The sequence below is a fragment of the Leptopilina boulardi genome, unplaced genomic scaffold (assembly GCF_019393585.1).
Source record: "Leptopilina boulardi isolate dan_hultmark-lab unplaced genomic scaffold, ZJU_Lbou_2.1 LbouV2_327, whole genome shotgun sequence".
Classification (NCBI taxonomy): Eukaryota; Metazoa; Arthropoda; class Insecta; order Hymenoptera; family Figitidae; genus Leptopilina; species Leptopilina boulardi.
The window spans coordinates 3,354,423-3,370,574 of record NW_026137893.1 but is presented as its reverse complement, the minus strand read 5'-3'; the positions used below and the strand labels follow the sequence as shown (position 1 = coordinate 3,370,574).

Genomic DNA, 16,152 nt, shown 5'->3' with positions numbered 1-16,152 from the left:
CAGAATAGACTATAGGCCTAAGCAGAATAGCTTTGCGAAAGACGTTCGCGAACGTGAAACATGAGTTAGAAAAGGATAGAAATATATTCGTATCCTTTTCTATCTCATGCATTTCTTTCGCGAATCTATTGTGCGTTAGTCTTATGCAGGAGACGAAATATTTTCATTTTTTTGAGATTCGGTGATTACTATTTGGTCATGATTTTGTGTATTGTAAAGTTAACCTCAAAAAAAAAAATTTTTGAGTTGCACCCCACTTTGAAGGCCTGAGAAGAATAGAAACGTAACCGGAATTGTAATCGCAAACACAACCGGAAGAATGAGTTAAAGAAGGATAGATAGATTGTTTGTTCTTCTCTAACTTATTTTTCCGGTTACGTTTCTATTCTGTTCAGGCCATTATTTCGTCAAACCGGAAGTACAGCATTTATGCAATTGGGTGTATATTATAACCTCAAAATCATAATTGAAATTTTGTTTATTGATAATTAAAAAAAAAATAAATAAACCGAAAAAAGTAGATTAAAAAAAAACCTACGTGTGATTTTTTTTGTGTCCTTTCTAGAACTAATGGTCAATATAAATAACTGGGTAATTTTTCTCGCTTGGGTAAAACACTTTTAGATAATTTTTCCTTTTTTTTTTTTTTTGGTGAAGGGGAAAAGGTCCTCTTCTCGTTGTCGGAAGGACGGGGCCTTAATCCGGCAAAGCCTGCATTGTAAATGGGAACGCGTGAAAATGCAAATGGGTGGGCAGATCTGGACGAGGGAAAATATATATATATATATATGCACGTTTAAAACCATGTATATATAGATATAAATAGAAGTATATATCTATAGTGTGTGGTGTTCGTCTCTGTGGAAAATTTACGGTTGGCGTCACGGCTCGTCCGTTCGTTCTCGCGGACGCATTCGCGATTTCGTTGCATTTCGTTGCATTCCGTCACACGTTTCCGGTTGTTCGCGTTTTTCAAATTTTCATCTCAAACCTGTCACGTCGCGACTGCCATTATTTTCAAGGCTCACGTCCTCTCTTTTATTATTTTTGGCTGATTCCATGTCAAATCAGACAAAAAAAAAAAAAAAAAAAAACTCCATATATTTCTTTCTTTTTTTTCAATATTTTACGAGTGGACAGTTTACGTGGAGATGATAAATTACTATTCTGATTTTTTTTTCTCCCAACTATATATATAAAATTTCGTTTCAATAGATTTAACGAGATTTCGGAATATATTTTTCAAAAATATGTTCTTAACACAAAAAAAAAAACGGTAATTAAAGAAAACAAAAAATGAAATATTAAAATTTCTCGCGTGCGAAAAAGGAAGTTATAACTCTAAAAATGTAATTTATACACAAGAAAAAAAAAATTGTAATAATGATATATCAATGTAGACACATACAAGTGTAATGGTGTATGTGTAATAAAGCACATTCTTTATGGAAACGTTTCCTTCTTGGGGCGTTTTTCTTTCATTTCTGACGTAATTACGCGCGAGAACTGTGCTGCGAAGAATTCGTAGGAAAAAGGAAACTAGAAAAGGAAAAAAATGAAAAAAAAAAACTGAGAGAGAGAGAGAGAGACATGAATTCTGTCGGCCATTTCACTAACAGAAATACAGCTCTGTACACGATTCTGATGCTTTGATGCTTTTTACGATCGTCTGATCAAAGCTTTTCTACTACTGATGAAGATAGAGACGAAATAAAAAATTCGAAATCAGACATTCCTACGTTTTATTTACTAGACACGATTCACAACTCTCGCATTCATCTTGATCAAAAATTCTCTTTGTGCACAACTCTCTAAAGTTGTACAATACAGACAATTTTTTCTTCTTCTTTTTATTTATTTTATATAAATTATTAATTTATCTTTACATTAGGCAATAATTAAAAACTGTTTCGTTTTTTTAATTATGTGAAAACGTACGTATTTAAATTTCCCTCCAAAAAAAAGGGAATTAGTTAATAGACGCCATCGCTAGGAGGCGCTTTATGTCAAGAAACATATAAATTCTGTCCTTTTGGTTTGGAATTAGAAAAATTCATGACATTTCTATAATAATTTTATTAGTATGCACTGTAAAAAGAAAGGTACCGAACTTGGTACCTTGGTACCTAAAATAGGTATTGTTTTAGTACTTTCTTTTTACAGTATGTCCATAAACTAATAAAATTATTATAGAAGTGTCACCATTTTTCATAGCATCAAACCGGAAGGATAGAATTTATGAAAATTCTATTTCAATGTCGAAATTGTCTATTGGAAATTCAGAGGAAGAATATTAGCGTCCAGCATAAATTTTAGTTGTTTGTCACTGTGGGCGACATGGAGTCTCGAATCTAGAGCACTCTCTCCCTCTCTCTCTCTAGTTTTCTTACGATCTTGACAGTTTCGTCAACAAGCTGGTCGTAAAGCCAAACGATCTCAAAGAAAAGAGTAGACATTGTCTGTCAAAAAAAAAGAAGGGGGTGAAAAAAACGAGAAAAACAGTTGTCACTATACATGTATGTATGTATAAAATTGCAGATATGTGGAGAACAAAATGGTAAAAACAAAATTCACGATGAAAGTTCAATGGAAATCTGCCAACGCTACTAGGCTCTGCATTCATCTCCAACACACACGCGATGAGACGATAAACATTTAACTCTATTTAATGGAAATTGCTGCCGAGGCAAACAATGTTCTCAGTTGAAAAAATTTAAAAAACTTAATTTTTTCCCCCTTTTTTTATATCATACTAGCTTTGTGTTATTGGAAAAATATAATTTTTTTTTACAATGACATAAAGATACATATACATAAAAATTTCTCTTAAATGAAAATATTTTATACTGTAACTAAAAAAATAAGTTCACCGACGCCGCCAATAGGTGGCCAACTATGCGCCACCATGCGGAAGCGTCAGTGAACTAAAATCCCTTTTTCTTGATAAAATTTTTTATTTTTTAATATTTTAATACATTATAATATTTAAATTGCAAAATAAAAAAAAAAAAGAACAATGTAAGAGTAAAGATAAAAAATTGTTTTGCGAATAAAGGGACTAATTTGAAAATAAATTCATTGTTTCAAGCACAATAATGCAGAGTTTTATCACGTGAATAGATTCCTTGATGCACTCTTTTTCTATTGTTTAAGGGAAATCGGTTTCTCGATTGATAATACGAAGGCAGGTCTCGAGGAGTTAACAAAGAGCCATTGTTATCGTCTTTTGTTTTCGATTCGAATAAATTTCAAACTGCTATATACGAATTGTATCAAACCTTGTCTCTATATTCTATCGATTTAAGGTTCCGGATCGAATTGTAATCGATTTTCTATTTCTTTTTTTTTTTTTTGCAATTTAGAACGATAAATTTTACATCTGAAGTAAAGAAAAAAAAAAAATTCGCAAGCCAAATGGAGAAATAAACAAGGCAGTGCTTATAAAATGAAATTCGAGATTATTAAAAGTAAATTTTCCCCTTGAATTCAATAACAACTGCACAATATTCGATATGAGTTTCAGATTTCTATTTCACTTGCAATATTATATAAAGGATGGTCAATTTTATGGCTTTTTTTCAATAATTAAAAAGAATCATGTAATACTATATATTTGAAATATAAAATTTCTTTGGCTTTGCAGTGAAAATAATATTTATTATATTTAAGAATTTTTATTTTGTAACAAGATAATAATAATTAATTTCAATAGGTTTGTGTTTGAAGTAAGCTAGGACAATTTTCTAAAAAAGGAGATTGACTAGTGTCGCCTTCCTGCGATGGCGTCATTAACTAATTTCTTTGGCGCGAAATTCAAAATTATTTAAATTTATTTTTATTTAATTTTTATTTCTAATTAAAGAAAATAATTTTCTTTCTGTAAAAATAGTAATAATAACTTATTATTAATATATTATTGCTGTTATCTAGAATAAATAATTCTCGGTTTGTTTTTATTGAAAATAAATTTAACTCTAGTAGAAATTTTTGTTTTCAAAATTTATTAAAACAACACTATGTATATACCAAAGAAAAGAATTGTTATTGATCTTTAACGTATTTGAGATCAAGTTAAACATTTCTTTAGCAACAGATGTAAGAAATGAGGTCAATTTTCCTTTTTGCTAAAGCTGCATATTTGATTATAAATATATGAAAGTTGCTATTCGATCAAGGGCGAATATCGCTTCAAGTGCCATACACACTCACTCAAAAACCTCCTCGAGAAGCTAGACAAACATAGGGTGGTAGCTGTTGGCATCGAGCGTCGAGAATAAGGGTGGTTTTTCAACAACGAAAATGTTTTTCTAAGTCTCCCTTGGCAATACGTGGTTTGTGTACGTCTCTTTAGACATAAAAAAACAACTATCCTTATAATCTCCAGAGAGACGTTCGTCGTTCCTCCCAGGAAAAACAAAGTTTATTTTAAAATTATAATTTTCTGTTATTTTATATATATATATATATATATTGTCGCTGAATTCATTTTATATTAATTTATTTATAACGATTAAAATAATCACCCATTTTTATAACTCTGATTCATAAAAAGCAAAAATTTATATATATCTATTTTTCATTGCTTTATAAAATATTTATTTTCAATTAAATTTTCATTACCTATACAGTTTATTAATATTTGAAAATTGTTTCTTGTTAATAGAGTTTAAATATTCAAAAATTAGTTCACTGACGCCATCGCTAGATGGCGCATAAAAAAGCAGTAATATATTAACTTTAAATTAGATAACAAAATATTTTAAAATACAAAAAAATTAATTTAATGATCAGGATATTTGCATGAAAAAAAAGGACTATTAGAAACGGAAAAATTTTTTTTTACCTCTTTCTAAATAGCGTTAAACCATCATTGCATTTGTCAATGATTTATTCATGCATATATGAGGCAAAAATTGCTGTTACGATATTGTGGTTGGAAAATTGAGGTCGTTTTCTGTTATTTCAGAATGCATTTTCATATGAAGCATTGAAAACATCAGCCATTCAGAAAGGGTTATGTTCCATGTTCAAAGGGCCATTATCAAAATGACCATTAAAATATATTACTCTCATCGCGCACTGACCGGCCTATCGTCCAATGCCTGAAAATGTAAAACGCAGAAATAGTCCGTTGTACGAATCAATTTACGTAAATAATGGAACACGAACATCGAACCAATGACCGAGTACACTAAAAAAAACATTGCTTTTAAATAATATAAAAAATAATATAAATAATATAATATATATATTAAAAATATTCTAAATATTTATTTTAAAAATATTTCCAATTTAATAACAATTTTTATCTCTGATTTTGTAGTTGTAGATAAGTTTTCATTATTATTTGAAAAAATTTTATAAACTAGTGCACTGACGCTACCGTCAGGAGGCGCTGCTTATTACTAAACGATGCGCTACCTGGCGGTGGCGTCAGTGAACTATTTAACGCAGGTGCCACTACAAAAATGAATATCTTATTTATTTTTTGTATTCAATTTCAAAAAAAAAAATTAATTTTTTAATTAACCAATAAATGTTTCATTATTTTTAAAATACCCATCTTTTTCTACTTTTATGAACCACTAAACTGTTAAAGCATAAAAAGCGGGAAAAAAAATATTAAAAACAACCATGTTGCAAAACATAAAAAAATAATAATTTTAAATGTAAATTTTATAAAACAAGGTTTATAGCATACCGTTAATTGAATAGTTTACATTTTTTTTTTTTTTTTTTTTTTTTTGATTTAACGTACAAATGTGTAAAGAAAAATAACCGGTGTTAATTACCATTTTCATTATTTATTATCAAGTGCGTTTGAAAAGAAAAAAAAAGTATTGTGTGAAACATACGCGTACACAAATTTTACAATTGGATGGCCACGTGACACTTCACTAATGAAATATAAAAAAGAACATGTCTGAAACATGTGACGTTATTGTTACGTCAATGTCGAGAATTTTGACTGACGTTCATAAATGATCACCTCGTTGAGTCGCAAAATCAAACTCTCACGAGACATTAATTTTAGTTTTTTTTTTGCAAAAAAAAGAATACCACTTTTTACAATGTTACATTTAACGTTTTATTAAATTTATAATAAAGATTTTTATTTATAAATTAATTTATCTGAATAAAGAATTTTTTACATTTATTAAATATTAAAAACTTTGTTTTTTTAAAATTCCATTCTGAAAAAGTAATTTAATTTTTATATTTAATTAAAAATGTAATTATTTTTTAATTTAATTCTTTAATTTTTAATAAAAAAAAAAGTTTTTTGTAAAACTAAATTTTTTTTTCGCTAAAAAATGTTCTAAAAATAGATATATGTTTAGTATGCCACATTAAATCTGTTCTCCTATATTAAATTTTTTTGAAAAGTTTTTTAAACTTTGATAAAAATAAAAACTATATATTAAAAGGAGAAAAGTTACAAAAATTTTTTTTTTTATCACTGTCTTGTCATTTTGTCGAGTTTTACAATCTTTATTAATCGCGATGGGATTTTTTTCATCTGAATTTCTATGAAGAGTTCGACATTTATTTTTCTTTTTTTTATCGTGAAACTGAAGTATAAGGGTGTTAGTATGGAAAAAAGAAATGGGAAGGTAGATAAGAAGGGATTCTAAAAAGAGAATATAAAGGTAGGTCCTCAGGGGGATGAGGTTACGTTGAGAAATAAGAGAACTTCGATCTTAAATTAAAGTTAATGTATTTTCCGATTCATCTAAGAAGAATCACAGTTGAACAAATTCGTTTCTAATCCAAATAAAAACTTTATTTTTTTTGATAGCATATTTTACTTAACTTTTAAGAAAATTGATCGATTTATTAATAATTAATTATTTATATTTAATTGGTTTAATTAATTAATTATTTATTATAATTATGTTATAAATTAATTAGTTTAAAATTGTAAGATATTTTAATTTTTCATGTTGAGCCATCTAGCGGTGGCGTCACTGAACTAAATGGTATTTTGCGAAATAGTCGTCTCCATTTCCTAAGACAAAGGATTATAATATTTTCTGACTTGAATATTAACTATCTATAAATATTTCTTAGAATTGGACATACGCCATCTAGCGGTGGCGCCATTAAACTAAATATTATTAATTTCTTGAAATAATTGTTTACTTTACATTTTTACTTTCTAAAATGAGGTCCGATATTCTCTAATTGGAATATCCATAAATGATTTTTAGAATTAAACATACGCCTTCTAGAGGTAGATCAAGAGAGAATGATATTTTTTGTACATAAAAACAATTACAGTATTTTTTTATCGAATAATTATAAAAAAATTGTTTGTTTCTTCGAATTTGACATGCGCCTCCTGGCGGTAGCGTCAGTTAACTGATATTTATTAATCTCTAGAAATAATTGTTTTTATTATTTTCTAAATCAAGAGACAATGAAATTTTTGCTAAATAAAAAACAATTACTACATTTTCTGATTTGAATATTAATCAAAAAATATTTCTTTATTTAAATTGCATATGCGCCAACTGGCGGAAGCGTCAGTGAACTAATACAATTACATTATCTAATATACATTATCTATTCAAAAATGTCCCTTTTGTGAACAGGCGCCTCCTGGCGGTGGCGTCAGTGAACTAATCAATATTAATTTCTATATAAATAATTGCTTTTATTTTCTAAAACAAGGAACAATGATATTTCCCCCAAAGAAGAAACAATTACTATATTTTCGGATTTGAATGTTAATCCAAAAATGTTTCTCTATTGGAATTAGACATACGCCTCCTGGCGGTGGCGTCAGTGAACTAAACAAAAATTTCTCAAATTATTATTTATCCAGAAATATATTTTGTTCTAATAAAATAAAATACTTGAATTTTTCATTAAAAAAAAAAAATTTATTTTCTCATTTCAGGGTCCGGTTGGGGAAGTGGGCGGCGTGAGGCTGCCATTACAGTCATTGCATGGATATGGATCAGTTTTCATGTATTCAGCCTCAACCAGCCCTGGGGGTGGAAATGGCCAGGGGAATGGAGGCGGAGGTGAAGTCACCCTCCGTCTCCGTGAACCTGAGGACATTCCAGAAGAGGTCCTCGCTCGTCTCGAGGATACAGCAACCTTATCCATTTCCCTTCAAGGCGATGCTGTCCTTAGGCTAGGGGCGGCTAATGGAGGTATTTAGAAATTTTAATTTACCCTTAATATTAAAAGTTTTAATTTTTTTTTATTTAATTAATTTTAAATTAAAATATTATCTTTGTTGTTCAAGTTTCTTTTTTTTTCGAGAGAAATGAAATTTTAAACACAAAGCCGCTATTGTTAAAAAATGACGTGAATTAAATACAGTAGCTACTTTACGAATTACAATTCAATTGCTTTCGTAAAGTTTTTATTTTTCCCATCTTGAGAATCGACGGGAAACTAAACAGCACTGCGAGAGAAAATACAAAGTTAAATCTCGTAAAAGTCAACATTGAGAATTTATTATTGTGCTTGTTTGTGAAAGAAGGAGAATGAGAGGAATGGGTGATGTTTTCAGAAAGAACAGTGAAGCAAAGAAATTATTCTGCTGTTTTGACCTCGAAACTTAAACCCGTCTTGACCTTATTTTGGTATAAAACAATCCTCGGGGCTAAATTATTATGAGATAAACAAAACTACAAATGCGAATTTCAATTTTACTTGAATCCCTTCCTCTAGTCTTTATTAATGAAAATATATTTGAAATATAGAGGGAATATTGTTTGTAATATAAAATATATAAATTATTTGAAATAAATAAGAAAGTAAAGTTTTTTTTTTTAATATTTCTTAATTGGAATTGGTTATGCGACACCTGGTGGTAGCGTCATTGAACTAAACTATAAATTGGAAAATTATCAAGTTCAATATAATTATATTTTTAATTACCAGCTCTGGATGAAAATAAAAAGAATTGTGTAGGAATAAAACAAAAAAAAAAAAAAGTTCCAAGATTTTCAGTTCTTATTACTATCGATCGTTTTCTTTAATTTTTGAAGTCTTCTTGTACTTAATAAAGTTCCCAATCTTGGTGAAAATAGTGCAATCAGCTCTGGAGCGTCGATCTTTTATAACAGTTCTAGTCTGGAGTTGACACCACTAGTAAATTGATTGAAAACCAAGATTAGAAATCAACAATTGCGATGAGCTCGATGGGAAATCGTGCTTAAAACTAGGTCAACTTACAACAAAGAGAAAAAAAATAATGTCTCTGATAGATATTAATTTTTCAAATGAACTTGATTGCTTCTTTTCTTATGTAAAAAAAATTATTTATTTCAAAATAATAAATTTTTATTATTGATTAAAATTGATGATTAAAATCATGACTTGTTGATTAAAAAAGATTTTTTAGAAATAAATATATCGTAAATTTTAACTTCTCTGTTATAATCACTAACTGGCAACTAATTTTGTATGTAAACTGTTTTAATAACAAGTAGAGGGGTTATGGAAGTCCAAAGTCTTGAGAAATTTCGATTCCAAAAGCAAGTTTCCAAAGTCAGTTATAACCTACATGAAGCCTCTTACTGGCACTTTGCAAAGACTGAATTTCCCAAGTGAAGCTCGTCTATAAAGTTATAGTAATATTAGCCATGTTCCTTGTCCCCCCTTAAAACGATTCAAATTTTCGATCTTTAGGTATCTTAATAAACTTGATTATAATTAACAATCCAAAACTATTCAAATGATCCTAATTAGGCAAATTTTTGAAAATTTTGTCTAAAAGAAGATTTTTTTTTACTCATTTTCATTTTATGACTGACAAAAAATTACTGTTAATTTGGAAAAAAATTAGTTCAGTGACGCTAACGCCAGGTGGCGTTATGGGATTAGTTCACTGACGCCAACGACAGATAGCGCTGTGAATATTAGTAACCTGATTTACGGGTGGGAAAAAAAATTAATTATAAAATGATTGTCAATCTCAGACTACTGATCTTGACCCAGTTTTAAGAATTTCCAACGGCACTTGAATTACATTGAGAGCTCATTAGTCGTATTGAACAAATTCGCATTAATCACTTCTTTCTTGATTTAAATCCCTTGTTTTAGAATATTTGCGATTCTCGTCTGTTCTAATACAACCTGTCTCTGACTTTGGGTGATTCATTTGAACGTAAAGGACATTAGTGTCAACGTTAACGTTTCAAGGAGACTTTCAGAGGGGTAAAGCAGACTCGAGTTGCAAGAGAAAGGGAATGTGCGACAGAAAGAGAGAGAGAGAGAGAGAGGTGGTGTTTGAAGTAGCGTTTCCCCAGCACAAACGACCCTCTTAATCAATCGCCAGCACCTTTATCAAGCCCTATCTCCCCCCCTTCTCACTTGCCTCCCATCTCCTGATACCCCGACTCCCAATAGCTACGTGAAACCAACTCTACCTCGGGAACCAAAGCCTAAAGCCGTCGTAACAAGCCACAACTTCGATAAATCTTTCGAAAAGGGCGTTCCATGGTCCATGTTCGAAACGAAATGAGAAACGCACGATCCCAAACAACCCTTGAAAATCCTGCCTCTTTCAAATCGTAGAGAGAGAGCCGACGATTTTGTCTCCTGAAAATTGTGACTAAGGATTTCTGAATTGCTTCCAATATTGAATTACGTTGACCTAATTTTATTTTTTGGAATTCTTATTTTTAAATAAATAAGCAAATTTTTGATTTGATTAGCTCAGAAATTTACCCAAAGAAAATTTATCTAAAGTTCGATAGGCAATAATGACAACCAACCGATAGCGTTTTTTTTTTTCAAATTCTTGATTATATTAGCTCAGAAATTTACCCAAGAAAATTTATCTAATCGATAGGTAAAGAAAGAAAAAATACGTACCTTTGTTTGTTAAGTTAACCCAAAATTCCAACCTCAATCCCTCCTTGGGATTCTTTCATCTAATAACAAAAAATAGAAAATTAATTACAAAAAGTTTATTTTTTAATATTTTCTGATATTTTATATAAAAATTTTTGTTCAAATGGTTCATTTTTAGGTTAAGTGTGCATATTTTCTGCTACAGCTAAATTATTTTACAATCATTGATAATAATGAATCACAACTTGATTTGAAATATCGAATACAGAAGTAATCTTCAACTAATGCATGTTATCAATATTTATATCCGCTTTAATCTGATGTTTCATTCAATTATCAATCCAACATTGAAGGATCTATCATCACAATATCTCAAGCATTATTTCACGCATACATTATTATATCCACCCACATTTGTGTCATTTCGTATTTATTTACTGTCATCTCTAGACCGGATGTTTAATTATTGTTCAAGGATTATTTTCCCAAAAACTTTGTTCACTTATTTTATTTTTTTTTTTTCCTTAATGAGAATAAAATTGCTTTTTCGAAAGCTGGTTTAGTTAAGTGACGCTTCCGCCAGGTGGCGCACGAAATGTTTTTCCACAACAATTTCGTTTTTCTCTCTTCTTTTTTTATTTCCTTGTTTTCTGGTTTCAATTTTCAGTAGACAAGGGAGAAAGTAATCTTTTTGTGCCCGTTACACTATGCAGAATTCAACGTGTTAAGGACACAATTTCACGGGCATTACTTTCGAAAATGTAGCTAGGAAGCGACAACGTCTTTTATGTTGCTAGCCATCTCCATATCGCACACACACGCCAAAAAAAAATGGAAAGAAAACTGCGCGGTCGACTTCCTTCTTCTGTTCCGACGGTTGCATTGCGATTCTTCTCGGTTCACAGCCACTTCCATCTGGAACGTTATAAAACGACAGCTTTTCAAGGAAAACTTCATGGAAACGTGACATAAAGTGCTACACGTTTCTTAGACGACACCTTCACCAATTTCCTCTTTCTCTCTCTCTCTCTCTTTTTTTGAACGCGGTCCTCCTAACCTTTTTACGAAACACTTTTTCTCTCGAAATATAAGAATAATTTGACAATAAAATATTTTCATGATACAATTTTGTATGAAAAATTGTAAAAGGCAAATTAAATTCAAAAAAAAAAGTTACACCAGGATTGGGTAACTATGTTTATGTGCGCCACCTGGTAATGGCGTCATTTAACTACCAAAAAAAAATTCACTTACAATAAATATATAAAAATTCTGTTTTTCCCAAAAAAAAGTGACTCTTCAAGAGTTCGTATTGGAGAAAAATCTAAATCTCTTGAATTTTATCGACTATTTGAAGAAATTCCATCACTAAATCTTTCCTCACTCAGCCGAGTTGGAAAAAACTTGCTATCGGATCTTGGCAAGAAGGTAAAAAAAAAAGAAAAAAAAAAAAAAAAAAAGAAGAGAAGAAAAAAAAAAGATGGAACGGTTGTCGCTCGACACCAAAACGCTAAAGTTTTGCATGGTCGGCGCCATACGATTTAAGTTCTCCGGCAAAGTTATAACGAGAATTGCTCGCCGTAAAGTTACAAGTTTTTGCACCCAAACTGGACTTTTTTTCCACACCGGTTCCTTCTCTCGACTTCATTCTCTACTTTTTTCTTTACTTTTTTTTTTATTTTTTTCCTTATTCATATTTTTTTTTTTCTAATATGAAAAACTTTGTTTATCCAGAAATGTGAAAATATTCAGTAGTGGACATTTTTTTTTTCGTCCAATGTCACCGCTCGTGGTATCCCTGCGGCGAGAATAAAATGCCGCGGCATATTTCAGACTTATTGCTCCGCCCCTCCCCACCCCCCCACCACAACCCTTTCCTGTACTTTTGTATACTTTTATTGTGCCTAGTTTCATTCTTTGCCGGTTTACGGTATTACCGCAGCATTACAAGCATTTCGAGACCCAAGCCATTTGAAAAAAAAGGGGGAGAAAAAAAAAGGTGCGCGCGGAAGTAAAACGAAGAAGCGTGTGCTGCCTGTACGATTTATTTCAAATTACTTTAAACGAAGCGAAATAAATCCAACCGAGAAAACTGTTTTCACATTAAACCCAACGACAAAGTACTTAAACGACTAACTGGTCTTTTGGAATACTTTATTTAATTGAAGTAGAATACACTGGCTTTAACTATTTTTGTTTGTAATTTAGTTACAAAATAGAATGCTTTTTTAAAAATAGAAATTAGTTTTGAGGTTAGGAAAGTTGAAAAATAATGAAAATAGTTCTTAGACGCCGTCACTAGATGGCGCTAGTTAAGAAATTTGAAAATGTAAATATTTCCTAGACGCCGTCACTAGACGACGCAAAGTTACGAAAGTTGAAAATAATGATAAATAGTTCTTAGACGCCGTCACTAGGTGGCGCTAGTTAGAAATTGCCGATATGAAGATGGAAAATATTTTACTTTGGCAAAAAAAAATATAAAGAGATTCTTTTTTATGTGCCGTCTCTCTCTCTCTTTTAAGAAAAAGTCCCCTTTTTCCAATATCATTGCGGTTCTTATTACCATCGAATTTTAAAAATTTATCAGACCAAATCCGTGTGGTAATAGTTTTCGAGTAAACTGAGCACGTATATAGGGCCAAAGTATCCGTAGTTCACGGTTTACGGTTGGATCTCAAACCACAGAATCTTTGCTACAACGGCAATGTCACGTATATTTAAGACTACGTTAAAAGACGCACGTAGCACAACATTTTACGTGCGTGCGTAACCCAACGTGGTAAAAAATTGCACAAGATTCTTTTTTTCCCCAGAAATTATCTCTTTCAAATAAAATGAAAAATTAAGTAATTTTACTTGGAAAAAAGTTTATTGCTTCGTTACAAGACCATTCATACAGTTTTAATTTTTTATATCCAAAGCTAATTTTGCTTTTAAAGACTTTTTTTTCCCTGAATAAGATGGTAAAACGTTTCAAGTTATCAAGTTTCCTATTTTCTTTTTGTGTGTCGTTTTTCTTCACGTTTTATGTCATCACGTGCAAGTCCACCATCTTCCTGAGGCTTGAATTATTCTCAGAGATGAAGATGATATCTTATCATTGTTTTTTTTTTTTTATAGATTCCAGTATTGAATAAAACGTAACAGTTAAAAAAAAAAAAAAAGAAATCAGATTGAAAATAACATTCGATTATTAAATTGATACAAAGATGAGATTAAGATCGCCTGTTATAAAGTACAGTTTACGTGTGTACATAAAAATTTTTATACAACCCTTTAAAAAGAGAATGTAACGAAGAAATAAAAGAAAAATTTAATTTGCCATTTTAAAAAAAAGTTGTGGTTGCAACTGATTTAGAAATGAAAACTTTTTTTTTTAAATCAGTCCTTATGTAAATTTTCCAAAAAAATAGGAAAACAAACTAATTAAAAAAAAAGGATATTAATAACATAAGCTACAATTTTCTCTTGTTAATAAATCGAAATTGCAACATTGTTGAATCATGAAATGAAAAACAATTACCGTCAAAGGCCATAATGTGAGACAAAACATTTGTTTGATATATACGAACAAGAAGACAAGGGACGATACGAAGTAGGTCAGCTGACATGGTTGGGTAATCAGGATTATCTTAAGCAGGATCCGTTATGTTTACAAAATAATATCAAATTTTCTCAAAATGTTGATATTAGAGACGTTCTAGTGTATTTATATTCAAAAAATGCTAAAAAAAAATTATCTCTCATCGAGACATTATAGTTTTTTATTATCTATTTTGAGTTTACGTTTGTCCAATAATTTTTGGAAATTAAAACTACTATTAATATTTTATTATGTATTTTTTTTAAAAATGTTATTTATGATTTTTTATAATTTTTAATTTTTAAAACAAAATTTATCTAATTTTTTAAATTTTCCTGCCAAAAATTTGATCTATATTTGAGGTTATGTTCGTTTTTTGGTTATTTCCCTTCAAAGTTTGACATAAATTTTAAGGTTATGTTTGTTTCTTGATCGATTCCCGCCAAAATAACATAACCTTTAAATTCAGGTCATTTTTGGTGGGAAATCCACCTCCACTTGCGCCCACACAGCACAATATGTTGATGTAAGCTTACCTCAAGCTTACATGTAAGTTTTGTAAGCTAACACTGTAAGCTACCGATAACCTTGCAGTGACCTTGGCATGTAAGTTTACCATGGCCTTACTTTGTAAGCTTACTGTATGGCAGACATTTTTATCATTCCTCGACCTTACCTGAAGCTTACATTGTTAGCTTAAAAAGCTTACATGTAAGGTTGAGGTAAGCTTACAGCAATATATTGTGCTGTGTGGGCGGCGATATTCAGAGTCTTAAAACGAACCTAATCTCAAAATTTAGGTTATTTTTGGCGGGAAATCCGGAGAGAGAGAGGTGGGGGGGAGGACTTGCGGCTATATTCAGAGTCTTGAAACAGCGACGGCGGCGATATCTTTTTGTAATATAGGTAGATTAACAAGAAAACAGAAAATTTTATGTAAACGTACCTTTACGTTAATTTCATAAAGGTTTATTCATACCTGCAGAAGTATTTTAACTGCAATACACAATTCCCTATAATAAAACTGTAATAATTTGGCTTCTTTTCGAATATAACAAAAGAAAATAGGTTTTTATTTCAAATATAAAACACCGGGAATATTTTTCTAACACCTATTACGAATTTTCTGAATAAAACAATAGACATATATATTGTATATAGTAGCTTCTTCAATTGTTCTGCGAAAATGTTCTCAGATCGTAAATTCAAGTCTTTTCAGGATTTGCATATTAAATTATCGTACTTCAAGTTCCCTTAAATTTAAAGGTTATATATACTCTTATGATGTGAATTTGTTAAGCACTCACACACACACACACACGCATATAGATCACAGACATGGGTTGTGCGACAGCTTTGCTGAAATGGGAACATTTAAATGCACGAGAGCTTTTCGCGGCGAAGAAATGTAAAATCTGCGATTCTCCAAGGTGCTTCGTTTCTCAAGGGTAGTGGTGGTGGTGAGTTCTCATCGAGGTAGTCATGTTGAAAAAAAAGAGAGGTTCACAAAAGTGGGTAGTGGAAGCACTGCGCGGATATCAAAAACCATTTGAAAGGCGTGTGTAATTTAAAATACGAAAAACGATTTTAATGCTCGTAATGATGACATATTTTCAGTAATATTACTTTAATTTTGGTATCTAAGTGGAATTTTTTACATTTAGATATGTGAACACACCCTTATGGTATTGAAAAGAAAGTTCGAATGTGAGACAAGCTTAAGGTCAACGCATTTCTTAAATAGTATG

The 16,152-nt window shown here is 30.6% G+C and overlaps 1 protein-coding gene across 3 annotated transcripts in view; it reads left to right on the top strand.

Annotated features, from left to right (window-relative positions):
* LOC127284870 (uncharacterized) overlaps positions 1-16,152 on the top strand; it is a 431,539-nt gene that overhangs the window by 287,265 nt on the left and 128,122 nt on the right. For all 3 annotated transcript variants that reach the window (XM_051310567.1, XM_051310568.1, XM_051310569.1), the window contains one exon: positions 7,904-8,162. In XM_051310567.1, coding sequence (XP_051166524.1) covers positions 7,904-8,162 — 259 coding nt within the window. The remainder of the gene's footprint in view (positions 1-7,903; positions 8,163-16,152) is intronic.